The sequence below is a fragment of the Tupaia chinensis genome, unplaced genomic scaffold (genome assembly GCF_000334495.1).
Source record: "Tupaia chinensis unplaced genomic scaffold, TupChi_1.0 Scaffold000217_1, whole genome shotgun sequence".
In the NCBI taxonomy this organism is placed as follows: domain Eukaryota; kingdom Metazoa; phylum Chordata; class Mammalia; order Scandentia; family Tupaiidae; genus Tupaia; species Tupaia belangeri.
In genome coordinates this window covers 8,504,614-8,518,892 of record NW_006159692.1, presented here as the reverse complement: position 1 = coordinate 8,518,892, position 14,279 = coordinate 8,504,614, and the positions used below count along the sequence as shown (strand labels likewise).

The 14,279-nt window shown below is 49.0% G+C and overlaps 1 protein-coding gene across 2 annotated transcripts in view; it reads right to left on the bottom strand.

Annotated features, from left to right (window-relative positions):
* The window catches only part of ALOX5 (arachidonate 5-lipoxygenase), a 40,955-nt gene that overhangs the window by 25,791 nt on the left and 885 nt on the right, over positions 1-14,279 (bottom strand). For both annotated transcript variants that reach the window (XM_027771510.1, XM_027771511.1), the window contains 2 exons: positions 5,099-5,297; positions 3,799-3,880 (listed from right to left, as the gene is read on the bottom strand). In XM_027771510.1, the coding sequence (XP_027627311.1) occupies positions 3,799-3,880; positions 5,099-5,297 (281 nt within the window). Of the gene's footprint in view, positions 1-3,798; positions 3,881-5,098; positions 5,298-14,279 lie in introns of those variants that run through there.

The window sequence follows — 14,279 nt, the reverse complement described above, 5'->3', positions numbered from 1 at the left end:
TCCATACTGTTTTCCACAGTGACTGTACTTATTTATATTCTCACCAGCAATGTGCAAGGGTTCCTTTTCCACAACCTTGCTAGTACTTGTTTTTGTTTTTCTATCATAACCATTCTGACAAAGGTTAGTGATACTTCATTGTGGTTTTGATTTGCATTTATTTCCCTTATGATTAGATATGTTGAATATTTTTTCGTATGCTTTTTAGCCATTTATATGTGAATATATATCTTCCATTAAGAATTGTCTGTTAAGATCAATTACCTATTTTTTTATTGGATTATAAATTCCTTTTAAAGGTGAGCTGTTTAGTTTCTTATACATTCTGTTTTTCAATTCCTTATCCAAAGAATAGTTTGCAAATATTTTCTCCTATTCTGTGGGCTTTTTACTCTGTTTATTGTTTCTTTCACTGAGTAGAAGCTTGATGTAATCCGACTAATCTATTTTTGGTGTTATTGCCTTTGTTTTATGGGTCTTATCTAAGAAATCTTTGCCTACTTCAATGTCTTGAAGTGTTTTTCTAGTATTTTTCTCTAGTAATTTTATGATTTGGGGCTTTATGCTTAAATATCAAAATGATAGTGCATTCATAGAATGAGTTTGGGAGGATTTCCTCCATTTGTGTATTTTGGAATAGTTTGAGGAGAATTGGTGTTAATTCTCTAAAAGACTTGTAGAATTCAGCAGTGGAGCCATTTGGACCTGACCTTTTATTTGTTGGGGGACTAGTTACTACTGTTTCAATTTTGTCACTTGTTATTAGTTTATTTGGACTTTCCATTTCTTCTTAGCCACCATCACCTTGATACCAAAAAAAGGCAAAGACACAACAAAAAAAGAAAACTATAGACCAATATCTCTGGTAAATATAAATAAAAATCCTCAATAAAATACTAGCAAACTGAATCCAACAGCACTTTAAAAAGATTATACACCATGACTAGGTATGATTTATCCCTGAGGATGGTTCAACATATGCAAAACAACAAATGTAACATGACCTTCATTATGTAAATCTTTTTTTTTTTTTTTGGAGGGTTGTTTTTTTTTTTTTTTTTTTTTATTAGGATGTGTGCGCTCGCCAGACAGACAGAGAGACAGAGAGACAGAAAGCGAGAAATCACCCCCCCGGGGGGATGGCCACGCCGCAATCCCTTCTCCTCCATTCTCCTCTTGGGATCTTGGGCACTCGCGCACATGCGCCTGGCGTGAGTTTTAAGCCACCAGGTCCAGGAGGTGAACCGCGGTCGACTACATGGGAGTCCAGCAACATAGCCATTACACTAACTCTGCTGGTCCTGATTCTGTAAATCTTTAAAAAAAAAAAAAGTGATTGTTTATTTTGTCTTATTTATTTATACATTTATTTTAATTTGATGAGAGAGTAGGGAGAAAGAGAGAAAGTGAGAAAGCAAGCCTCCAGGTCTGGGATTTGAACCATGACTGACCATGTGGGAGTCCAGCACCTCAACTACCATGCCACCTGCCAGTCCCTATCCTGTCAATCTTGATATAGTACATTTACCCAGAAATATGTCCATCTCTTCTGGATTTTCCAGCTCATAGCATTCACTTATGATCAGTGCATTTCTGTCATATCTGTTGTAATATCCCCCTTTTAACTTCTAATTTATTTATCTAGGTCTTGTCTCTATTTTTCTTCACTAGTCTAGTTAATAGTTTATCAATTTTGTTCATCCTCTCAAAAAACTAGCTTTTATCTTGTTGATTTTTGTATTGCTCTTTTGTTCTCTTCATTTATTTCTGCTCTGATCTTTATTATTCTCCTCTATCATTTTTTGGATTTCACTTGTTTTTTATTTTCCAATTCCATGAGATGCATTGTTAAATTGTTTACTTGCCGTCTTTCTCTTATTATTTTTTGTGAGTACTCATTGTTATAAACTCCTTCTCAGTATTGTCTTCACTATATCCCAAGATTTTGGAGTATGTATTTGCATTATAATTTGTTTCAAGAAAATTTTAAATTTCATTCTTGATTTCCTCAGTAGATTCAAAATCCTTGAGGAACATGCTATGTATTAGTGGATATTTGAAAGTTCTTTTTGTTGATTTCAAGTGTAATTCCATTATGGTCAAAGAAGATGTTTGATAGGATTTCTGTTCCATGAAATTTGTAAAGGCTTATTTTGTGCCCTATTATGTAGTTAGTCTTAGAAAGTGTTACATGTGCTGCTGAAAAATGTATATTCTGTATTTGTTGGGTGATATGCTTTGGAGCTACTCTAGACATGTCTGTTTGGTCCATTTCTTTTCTTTATTCTGTTGCATGGAATTTTATTTTTTAAATTTAATTACAATTTTTTTATGGAAAGGAAGCTGGAGTAAAGATAGCTTTGAGCCTGGGCAGTTGCGTTCTCAGTGGGGAGAGTTCTCACCCTGTGGACTGCAGTGGATCTGAGCATGTGGAAGGAGAAGGATCTAAGAAATGAGACATGCCTTTACCAAGAAGAAAATATGAATACGTAAACGCTGCTATGAAAACGTGTAAAAGATTTTTGAGGATAAACTTATAAATGTATACTAATAACATTCACGATTTGATTTGGTAATTTCATTTCTGGGTACCTATCTTAAAGAAATACTTAGTAATGAACAACAAATTTCATATATAAGGATTTTCACACTGTTATAGGAATAAGAAAAACTTATAAAACTCTTAAATGCGCAGTCAGCTGGGTGGTTAAGTAAATTATTATGCTAATTTGTTAACTAATTTATGCATTTCATCTAAGTCAACTAATTTTTTTATATATAGGTGTTCATTGTATTCTTTGTAGTCATTTTAATTTTGATTTTCCCCCCTTCTTTTGAAAAAGATTATTTTAAAAAATGTATTCATTTTGGACCAACCAGTGGCATAGTGAAGGTGGCTGGATCCCACATGGCTGATTGCACAGTTCAAGTCCTGGACAAGTGACTTGGAAAATGATGCTGTGCGTGTGCGTGTGTGTGCGTGTGTGTGTGTGTGTGTGTATGCCCAAAATCCTGAAAGGAGAGCTGGAGAAGGGACTGCAGTGTTACCCCCATGCAGGGTGCTTTCTCACTTCTTTTCTCTCTGTCTCTCTTCCTCTCTCTCTGGTGAATGTACCCTCTGGCAATTTTTTTTTAAATATTTATTCCTTTTAAAAAGGGGAAGGGAGAAGGAAAGAAGGAGAGAGAAGAGAGATAGGCACCAAATGGGTCTCCGTGCCATGACCCACTGCCCGCCTCAGCCAGCCTGGATCATGAGCATGTGAGCGTGAGCCCAGTGTGCACACAGAGCCCTTGGGATGTGGCCCAAGACTTTCCTGAGTAGGTTCAGGATTTCAGAGCATTGTGTTACTGCTGTGCCCTAATGGCCTTCCTCTCTTATTTCTTACTTTAATCATTTGGGTCCTCTTTTTTTCTTGCCCAGTTAGCTATAGATTTTCAATTTTGTTGCCTATTACGTTTCACTGTTGTAACTGAATTATTGAAAGAAGGTAGAAAAAGTGAGAGGTAATCTGTATGATCGGAAGTGGGAGGACACGAAGGTAATTCAAGCTGTTGGTGCCCCATCGTCCTATGTGCACTATCCTGTTTATTTATTTATTTATTTTCCCCTACAACTCTTCAGCATCTCTGCCTGGAATGCAGGTAAAGTGAGACTGGGGGAGGTGCCTCCACCAGGAGCTGGTGCCTCAGGGAGTTACCAGCGTGACTGCCCTATGCTGTGATGAGAGCTTATTTCCTGCATGGCCCATGGCAGGAAACCACGGTCCCATGACCACTTGGCCCGATGTCACAACTCACCGGTACTGTTTCTGCCGTGTCTCCAGTTCTTTACGTCTGTGCTGCTTGAGAATGTGAATGTGGTCATCTCGGGCCAACTTCGCTGTGGGGAAACAGCATGTGTGAGAAGAGATGAAGAGGAAGAACTGTGTCCAGTGTTCGGACATCCTCTGATGCCCTGCCCATCTCAATTAAGCTTCGGAACACTCCCCATCTTATTGCGAGGAAACTGAGGCTTTTTTTTTTTTTTTTTTGAGATATACAAAGACTTTTGAAATGAACGTGTAATAATTGTACTTAATTGTGGGGGTATAATGATTTTATAGCACAAGAATATAATGTGTGATGATTCACTGAGGATAATCAGCACACCCATCCTCGCAACCACTGGTCATAACTTGTGTTGGAAACATTCAAAATCCCCCCCTAAGAATGAGATATTGGGCCAGCCAGGGGCATGGTTAAGGCAGCGGGATCCCACATGGCTGACTGCGTGGTTCAAGAATCAGACGTGACAGCTTGAAATACAAGATCCCAAAGGGAGGGAGAGATGGAGGAAAAGGGATTGCAGCGTGACCATTCACCATGGGGGTTACTTTCTCACGTCCCCATCATTTCCCCACCCCCATCTCTCTGGCAAGTGTGTGAATCTTCTGGCAAATTAATAATAATAAAAAAAAATAGATGCTATGTGGAGATATGGGCCAAGGAGCTCTCAGGTGCTAGACACATGGAGAAGAACCACTATAGTAGCGAATCTTCTGACCCCAGCCACTTCACCTGTTCCCACATGGGCCACAGATGAACCACTCAACAGAGCCTTTCCCAACTTCGGGTTTAAGATCTGGCTTCTATGAGCTCTAGGTCTCCCATGGCCCCTGAGAGTTGGCACTTGGGATGCTCCTAGCTCACTCGGTCCCTCCCCAGGCCTGTGTGTGTGTGTGTGTGGGGGGGGTGCCTAGAGCCTAGCTGAGCCCCACATGAACCCCCAGGGGACAGTCTGGGAATCTGAAAAGTGATGTCATCACGTGGACAACTGGAAGGCCGCCTGCCAGTGGTGCGTCCCATGGGTATTTGCTACTAGGGACCTGAAAGAGAGCAGAACCCTCCTCTGTAGAACTGCAGGGTGGAGGGAGGGTGTGGCCTGGGACCATGCCCCTCACCCTGGGGCTTATTAGGACCCCAGGAAGTTCACACCTCCTGCAGGAGCACGAGGCACTGACAGGTGCCCCACCCAGGGGTGCAGTGCTCCTATTCCTATGAATACGGTTCTGTGAGGAGGGGAAGACCTTCCAGACCCTGGGGGCTCCGAGCTGCTCACCGCAGCCATCCCTGAGGATGATCTCGCCCTCGCCGGCGATCCAGCGGTAGCAGGGGAACTCGATGTAATCCCCGTGGGGCGTCTTCAGCGTGATGTACTTCAGGTACCAGTCGTCGTGCAGCCAGTACTTGCGCTTCTCGATTTTGATGAGCTGGATCTCACCCAGTTCCTCATCCACCGTCACGTCGTACGAGTCCACCTGGGAAGAACGGGCAAGACGGGCCTCTGAGCTCTCCCAGCCTTGGTCCTGGAGGGAACCCGCCACCCCAAATAAACAGAAGGCACTTAAGAAAACAGCAGGGGGCCAGTAGGTGGTGTGGTGGTTAAGGTGCTGGACTCCCACATGGTCAACCACAGTTCAAGTCCTGGATCTGGTGGCTTGAAACCTGGCAGCTGGGCATGTGTCCGTACATGCCCGGAATCCCGAGAAGGGAGGAGAAAGCAAGTGTGGCATGACCATCCCCTCAGGGGGTGACTTCTCACTTTTTCTCCATCTGGTGAGTGCATGTGCCCTATAGCAAAACTCTTTAAAAATAAAACAAAACAGCAGGTGCAGGAAGATCACTCTGACCTGCATTCGGGTTCTTGAATGCAAGAGATGGAACTCCCATGTGGAAGATGGCCGGCCTATCCCACGAGGGGAACAGCCTTCTTTCCATCTCCACCCCGGCTGGCCTGGTTAAATTAACCCTTATTTTCCCAGTCACTTCTCCATCCCACTAGCCACCCTGGCCGGCACCTTTACTGGCTTTCACAGCTAACCACTGTCTAGCTCCCTGTACGAGCGACCGACCCTAACTGGAACTCCCATGTGGAAGATGGCCGGCCTATCCCACGAGGGGAACAGCCTTCTTTCCATCTCCACCCCGGCTGGCCTGGTTAAATTAACCCTTATTTTCCCAGTCACTTCTCCATCCCACTAGCCACCCTGGCCGGCACCTTTACTGGCTTTCACAGCTAACCACTGTCTAGCTCCCTGTACGAGCGACCGACCCTAACTGTGTCTTTGGGTCATTTCCTTGTGAGGGCTCCCATGCCTCGGGGGACGTGTGTGCTTTTCTCGGGGGGGGGGGGGACGTGTGTGCTTTTCTCTTGCTCATCTGTCTTCTGTCAATTCAACCCTCAGGCCCTGTTGAAATGGGGAGAGGAAAAGTCCTGCCTCCTTTAAGTTCATTTAGCCACGCCCCTGAATGAGCGCCTTTATTCATTTAGCCAAGAGACACTTGCTCCTGGCAAGGCTCTGTGCTGTGCTCTGGGGTGCAGAGGCCGGATAGTCCCAGGCCCTGCCTTCCCAGGGGAGGGATCTCGTGAGCAGGAGCTGCTCAGAGGGTCTGTCTGCTGTGCACCGGCCCAGGCTGCCTGAGGGGGGATGCCCAGGCATATCAGGCGGGTGCCTACTAGGCTGGGCTCTGGGAGGGTCCTGTCAGCTGCTGCCACTCACAATGAGGCCAGTCCTGTTGCCTGGAGGGGGAAGCTGGCCCTCATACAGGGGCCACCTTTACAGCTAACAGGGCCACTGGGAGGTGGGGCAGTTAGCTGTGATTTTGTTCCAGGACCTTCCACCTCAGCTACTTCATCACTCTCTTGAACTTCAGGGAGTCAATTAGTAACTGGGGAGGCTCCGATACTGGTGAGATCAAGTGGGTTCATGTGCTCCCGGGACATCCGTGGTTCACAGCCACGTGGCAATGCCAAGAATACTCCGACCAGACAGTTGCCACTGTGTCTGTGGTTTGCTGTGTTACCACCAGCAGTAGGTGGAGGCCAGCCTTACTACTAGAAGGCACCGTCCCGGGCAGTGTGCAGCACTGTCACCAGGGTCCCCAGGACTGAGCTGCTTGGTGCTCTTTCATGCCAGGCCCACCTCCAGGACATGAGTGGGCACAGTGGCCATGGCGTCTGGGTGGCCTGAGTCACTGCAGTGATCGACGGCAGATGAGAAGGACGAGAGACCAGGCTTTGTGCACATTGATTCCACGAGCAGCAGATTTGCAAAGCCTGGGTCTCGGTGTCCTCCAAGGTGCCTACTAAGCCAGAGTTCTCCAGCCTTGAATTTCTTCCTCGTCAGCAGAGCTGAGAGTCCTCGGTGTAACAGTGAAGCACACAGAAGGGCTAGGGTGTCCATCCTCTAGTGACCCATGGGCCTCCATTTCCATCCCTCTGCCTCCAAGCTTCTGGAGAACCCCTGGAGACTCCCCAAGAGGAATGGTAAGCTGGGTGTTTTCAGCAAACGTCTGGGTCTGAACACAGCGAGGCCAGACACTGTGGTCAGAAAGCAGAAGCTTCCTCCCCAAGCCCTGTGGTCTGGGCCCGGGGCCTCAGCTAGGAACAGGTTCTAAGGATGGAGGAGCCAGGTTCACAAGGAAGGGTGACATATCCTGGGCCCTGCCTCTGTCCCACCCGAATGCCCCTCCTGTGGGGAAGGTGTGCGTCTCACGTGGCTGCCTCTAAGGAAAGCCCTCTGCCCCACAGTTTGTCCTGAGGGAAAGCAGGGACCACAGTGAGGCCACACGGACAGAGCACTAACCCCAGGGGCTGTGGGATCTCAGGCAGTGACCCTGGGAGCAGTCAGCCGGCCCTGGGTACCAAACTGGGGAGAGGTCTTCAGAGAGGGGGCCAGGAGAAATAGTCTGGGAAGAAGGGGAAGGAAGGGAAGAGGGCATCTCTTACTGGCTGGCTTCCAGGGGCGGGGCGGAGGAAGAGAAAGGAGATCTCTGTTCTGAGGCATCAGTGGGCCTGGGGGCAGGCTCTGATGGGACAGGAAGGTTTAGGCCCGCCTGGAGAAGCAGAGTAGGGGTCGCTCACCAGGTACCCGTGCCACACAGGTCAGCAGAGGCCTCAGTGCTCCGGGAAGACGGAGAGTGCTGACCCCACTGAGGACGGGGGCAGGGCATGAGGGGCAGAGGGTCAGGCCAGCCTGGTGTCTGGGACTCAGAATTCACAGCCCAGCTCCAAAGGGCCTGGCCACATGGCCAGGGCAACCTGCCTCCCATTCTGAGGCTGCTGCTTCAGCACGGAGGGGAGAGAACAGCTAGCTTGCAGGACACCGAGAATCTGGACATAGGCCTGGGTGGCCTCTGTTCGCGGAGGGTCCAGGCACCAGAACCACCTGGTCCTCTCTCTCCAACTACAGGGCAGCATGGGGCACCAGGCCCTGTACTGCCCCCTGCATGTGGCCCATCCATGACCACTCATGCCTCTTGGAGTAGCCGGGAGTACGTGTGGGGGAAGAAACTGACCCTGTGAGCTCGACCCCCGGCTCAAAGCCTGGAGTTTCTGTGAGGCCGGGGAGGATGGGAGGTGCCTGGGCACTGGTGATGGGGAGAGGCAGAGGGAAGTCCATGTGTGGGGGGCCTGGGCTGGTGATGGGGCAGCTGCTGCAGGGGAAGTGACTGTCCTGCGGCTCTGAGCAGAGGGCGAGGGGCGGAAGGTGTCGTTGGGAACCAGTGGCAGGAAGGTTGGGGCCGGGGTGGGGAGGACGGCATGTGGGACTACCAGATGGGCTGGCCTTCCTCCCTCTTTTCTACAGCCCAGCATGCTGGGCCGAGACCGTATTTGTCATCCATTTGCTGTGATACATCGAATTCTCGTGGGCCGCATTAATTCTGCATGGTGGACTCTACGCCAGTGGATGGTCCACAGAAGCCCTCAGTGAACACTGTAGGTGTGAATAGCTGAGTGGACGACCATCCCACTTCACGGATGGAAACGGAGGCTGGGAGGTCAGGCAGTGGCCTCTGAGCACTAGTGAGCCAACAGTGGCCCACGCTTGTTTGACAGCCATGGCTGAGGAAAGCCTTGGGTTGGGAGCCAGAACCCCAGCTTTGTGACCGGCCCATGCCCTTGATGGTGTATGAAGGGGCAACGCGGCAGTGGGGGTCAGAGGACCTGGAAAAGCGTCATGAGATGGCATCTGAGGCAGCTCAGTGATCTGGTCAGGATGGGAATCCAGCCTTGGCAGGTGGATCTCCCGTGAGCTGCCACTGTGCACTGGCCCCCCAGTGACTGCTGGAGAAAGCATGGGCAGGTCACTCCGTGGCCTTAACCTCAGAGATTAACCCAAACCTAGGCAATCTTGATAGACTGAGCTGTTTCATTAACTCTGCAAATTTGAAGTAATCTAAGTTGGATGAGATGGAATTTCTGAAGATTGAGAAATCTTTCTTTGGCCCATTTCATTCCATGATAGTACTTTTTTTTTTTTTTTTTGCCTTAGGGCACTTGCACTAGCTGGAGAGAGACAGACAGTGAGAGGGAAAGCGAGAAATCACCCCCCAGAATGATGGTCATGCCAAAACCCTTCTCTTCCATTCTCCTCCTGGAATCTTGGGCACACATGCACAATGAGGACTGGGGCAGGGCACGAGGGGCAGAGGACCAGGTCAGTGTGATTTTCAAGTCACAATGTCCAGGACTCGAACTATGGTTGGCCATGTGTGAGTCCAGCAATGTAACCACTATGCCACCTGCTGGCCCCCATGATATACTTTCAAGAAAGCTAAAGTCAATCAAGTGATGTTTAAAATAGTATTCTTTTTTTTTTTTAAACAGAGATTTTTGCTATAGGGTGTGCATGCTTGCCAGAGAGACAGAAAGCGAGAAATCCCCCCCCCCAAGGGGATGGCCATACCATAATCCCTTCTCCTACATTCTCTTCTTGGGATTTTGGTCCTGCACACACCCAGTGTGAATTTCAAGCCACTGGATCTAGGACTTGAACCACGGTGAGCCATGTGGGAGTCCAGCAACATGAACTTAATGCCATCTGCTGGTCCCAAAATATGATTCTTAAGTACTTTCAGTAAGTGTAAACACATCTCATAATGATATATGCTTCTTAAATACATTCAGTGCGTATTCTTACATCCGTAGGAATGGATTCTGTGATACTGCCTCAGGAATAAGGATATTCTAATGGGGAATAATCATTTCTCCATTATCATTGGATACCATGTCTTGATTCTAATTGGATAATCAGGACCTGTGATCTCTATTTCTCATCCTTCTCTACCATCTCTTCTCCATTTTGCTTCCTTTCTCCTTTTCCTTCCTCTGCTCCCTAATCTCCCGAGGCCCTCCACTTCCACTCTCCGCCCTCCAGATCTCCTTTCTTTTCTGCTTGTACTTCTACTTTCTGTTCTGTCTTCCGGCACCTGCTCCTCTGCTTCCTCAGTGCCCAGAGCTCCCTGTGCCCAAGTCTCTCTAACTACAGCCCCTCTCCCTCTTTCTGTTCCTTGGTCTCCTCAGCTCTTTGTCTCCCTGTCCTGGTGCCTCCTTTGCTTCTCAATCTCCCTCTGCCCCCCCAGCCTTCCCCTTCCACCAGCCCCTCAGTCTCCTTCCAGGACAGATGGCCCTGGTGGGATCCTCTCCTCTTCCTAGCAACTGCAGCGATTTGGGGCAGAGACAAATGACACCTTTCTTCAAATGTCGATGAAAAGCTCAAATGAAAACAGATCAACTAACACTTTGCTGAACTCTTCAAAAAACATACTTAACAAACAGTCAAAAGTGACAAGTGAAGTCAGTGAACTGGCACGGCTTGAAATGAGGCTGGTGAGTTGCACGTTGCCCGTCTGTCTCCGGCATCTTGACCACCTTGCCAACCGCCTCTGGGCCCAGGAGTTCTGTGCTCCAGCCCTTCCTCTTTCCACATGCATGTTCCCCACCCTGGGGATCTTTCATTATTTTTAAAAATCAATTGTAGTGTGTGTGCGTGTGTGTGTGTGTGTGTGTGTGTGTGTGTATATATAGCATATAATGTGAAAGTTGTCAGAGTACAAATGGCGTCATGTCTTTATCTGTGTCAACTCCTATCAGCCCTAATGAACTTGAGTCAGGGAAGGCCACGGAGTCGGTGTCTTCTCACGCTAGCCTGCTTGGTAAAGAACCGTTACTGGAAGAGCTCGGAGAGAACCACAACCCCATAACCTTGCACAAAGACCGCTGCGATCGGACGCACGGACATCTGCCCCGGGACGGCTAGTCCAACCTTGGGCTGATGCCAGCCTCGTTACCGATCCTGGCAGCCAGAGATGATTGTCCCAAAGCGTCGGGCATAATCCCTTCTCCCTCTCCCCTTCTGCTTCTGCTTTTTGCCTTAAATACCTGCTAGAGGATTGTAAGACCTCGTTGCACATGCGGGGCGAGTAGAGTATATTCTGCCAGAAGCAGTCCTCCAAATGACGCCCAAATTACTCCTTTTCGGAACATATTTTGGCTCAGTTTACCTTTTGAGGACGACAGTCACATGATGTCATAAAACCCATGTACATAAGAAAATGGATACTGTAGTGGAACGAATCAGTCCTGCCCATTATCTGACTGAATTGTGCATGGGGAGAAGGGGGCTGTGGCAAACCACTGACGATAGAATCAGCCGGGAGGAAATAGCCCCGTTGCTATTGTTACTGCTGTGAAAGATAATGGTATCTTCTCAGTATTTCCTCTAAGGTTTCTCTCGCAGCTTTACCCAAAAGGGACGGATTGTGTTCAAAGATATCCTGGTTGGAGAAGAAGGAAGTGCCTCTAGGCTGTGCAAGACCAAGTGTGGAGTAATTCCACATCAACAGGAACTTTCTCAAAAGCCGAATCTTTCAAAGAGCCTTTCAGACCCGGCTGGTTCCCCCCTTGACTCGCTGCTCTCTTGACCTAATGGCGGTGTGACATGCAAATAGCTCGTGAAATTTGCTTCTGGGATTCTCACTGAGAGGCTTAATCACAAAGTCATTTGAATGACCTCTCGGGACGGGGAAGTCAGAACGGAGGGACACAATGAACAGTGTTCTCAAGGCCGCGCCATGGCCACCCCACCACAGTTCCTCCTGGAAAACCCACGCCTGGGGCCCTGTGCTGCACCGTGCAAGCACACTTCTAGAACCGTGCTGCGGGGAGGACGGCCACTGCGTGTGCCTGTGAGGAAGCACTCTGCACATGTACTCCTCCCCCGGGTGCCGGGGGAATCATGAAATAATGGAGATAAATGAAGGTGCTTCAGAAACAGCAGAGGGTCCATCATCCCAGGTGGGTGGCAGTGAACTTCACTGTACTCCAGCCTCAGGGATGGACTGACTGGGAAAAGCAAGCAATAGAAAGTCTTTCTTACACTCAATACCTCCTTTGTTTTTTTAATTGCCTGATGGCATATGCACTCCCCAGAGAGAGAGAGAGACAGAGAAAGAGAAAGAGGGAGAAAGCACCCCTCAGGTGGCATGGTTACACGGCAATCTCTTCTCCTCCAGCTCTCCATCCTGCTGTAGTTCGGGCACACAGCACAGGCAGTCTGTGTGTTTTCAAGCCACAGGGACTAGGATTCAAAATGTAGTAGGCCCTGTGGGATCCGGCTCCCTTAACCACTAGGCTAGGGGTGGCCTGACACCTAACTCTTAAAGAGAGCTCAGGCCGAGCTAAGAGCTTGCTGGACTTTGCCCAGTGCCAGGTCAGGCTACACTGAGGGTCAGAGGCTCCTCCATGGGAATCCAGTGCGCTTGGAGTTTGGAATCCAGAAAAAGAATAGACTATTATTTACTCACTTCAGGCTTTGCAGTCTCAAAAGACACTTCCTTCATTTTTTTCCAGGATCTATTCAGGGGGCTGATAGGTGGTGTGGTGATTAAGGTGCTGGACTCCCACATGGCTGACTGCAAGTCAGGATCTTTAAGTCCCGGACCTGGTGGCTAGCTTTCTCATTTTTCTCTCTCCCCCTCTGTTTCTCTCTGGTGAGCACATGTGGCCTATAGAAACTTAAAAATAATAATAATAAATAGAATAAAATGCTTTTTTTAAAAGAGATTTTTGCTAGAGGGCACATCTTGTGCCCATCAGAGAGACAGAAAGCAAGAAATTAACCCCTGTGGTCATGCTGCAGTTCCTTCTCCTCCATTCTCCTTTTGGGTATTGGGCACACATGCACACATGTCCAGCATGAGCTTCAAGCCATTGGGCCTGGGACTCAAACTGCAGTCAGCCAAGAGGGAGTCCAGTGCCTTAACCACTACGTCACCAGCTGGCCCCTAAGTAAATTACTAAAAAATGTATACAGCAGGGCCAGCAGATGGCATAGCAGTTACGTCCCTGGACTCCCACATGACTCACTGTAGTTCAAGTCCCAGACTTGGTGTCTTAAAGTTCACACTGGGCGCATGTGTATGAGTGCCCCGGATCCCGAGGAGAATGGAGGAGAAGGGATTGCTGCGTGGCCATCCCCCCAGGAGGTGATTTCCCACTTTCTCTTTCACTATCTCTCTTTCTCTCTGGCAAGCACAGGCACCCTACAGTAAAAACCTCTAAAAAAAAAGATTCATTTCAAACTTGCCAGTTGTGTTTGTCAAAAAGTGTCAAACAAGCCAATTTCATATGATTTGGCCTAATGGAGAGAAGGCACCTTGCTGAGTCTGTCTTTCTGGTTCAGGTCAGGAGCCGGGATGGTGGCTCCATGCCCTTCCCTGGGCCCTGTGTGGTGTGTGCACCGGGGAGCTCTTCCTCCTGCTGCCCTGGGCACTCCAGTGCAAGCTCCGTGACAGCACGGGCTGCCTGTGCTCATGAGACCTCAGACCGTCAGCCTTGGGAGCTGGCCTCTGGCTGAGGTCACCTGCCCCTCAGACTGCAGGGTCATGAACACTGGCTGCCCCCTCTCCCTGGTTCCCAGGCTCCAGTCTTCTGGGCCGAGGACTGGAGGGAAGCCTTTCTCCCCCTTCTTCCTCCAGGGAAGCCTCAAGACCCCAGGTGCATGTTCCCTGGTAGACATTCTAGTTCTGGGAGGTCTCTCCTCTAGGGTGCTCTTGTTCCTCCCCTTTAAACCTCCGGGGCCTGTCCTGACAGTGGAAACTGGCCAGGCGTGAAGACATCTATCTGCCAGTGTCACTCTGAGCCACCAGGTGGCCAGACTGAAGCCAGCCTTCCATGTTACAGCCGGGGAAACTGAGGCCGGAGAGGCGAACAGAACGAGCTAGTGGCTGAGCCCAGAAGGAACTCAGGCCTCGGGACGTCCTGACTTTTCTCCCCTTAGCTCGTGGCTGCCCCGAGGTGCCTCTCACCGCAGGGCAAGCAGCCTCGGGGTTCTGAGAGCACCCCACTTCCCGACCTCTGGAGACGTTCAGAAGGCGCCCCGGAAAGTGGAGGAGAAAGAAGGGCGGCTGTGCCATGGCCTCCAGGAGCCTCGGCCCCCTTCCGTGATTTGGAGGGG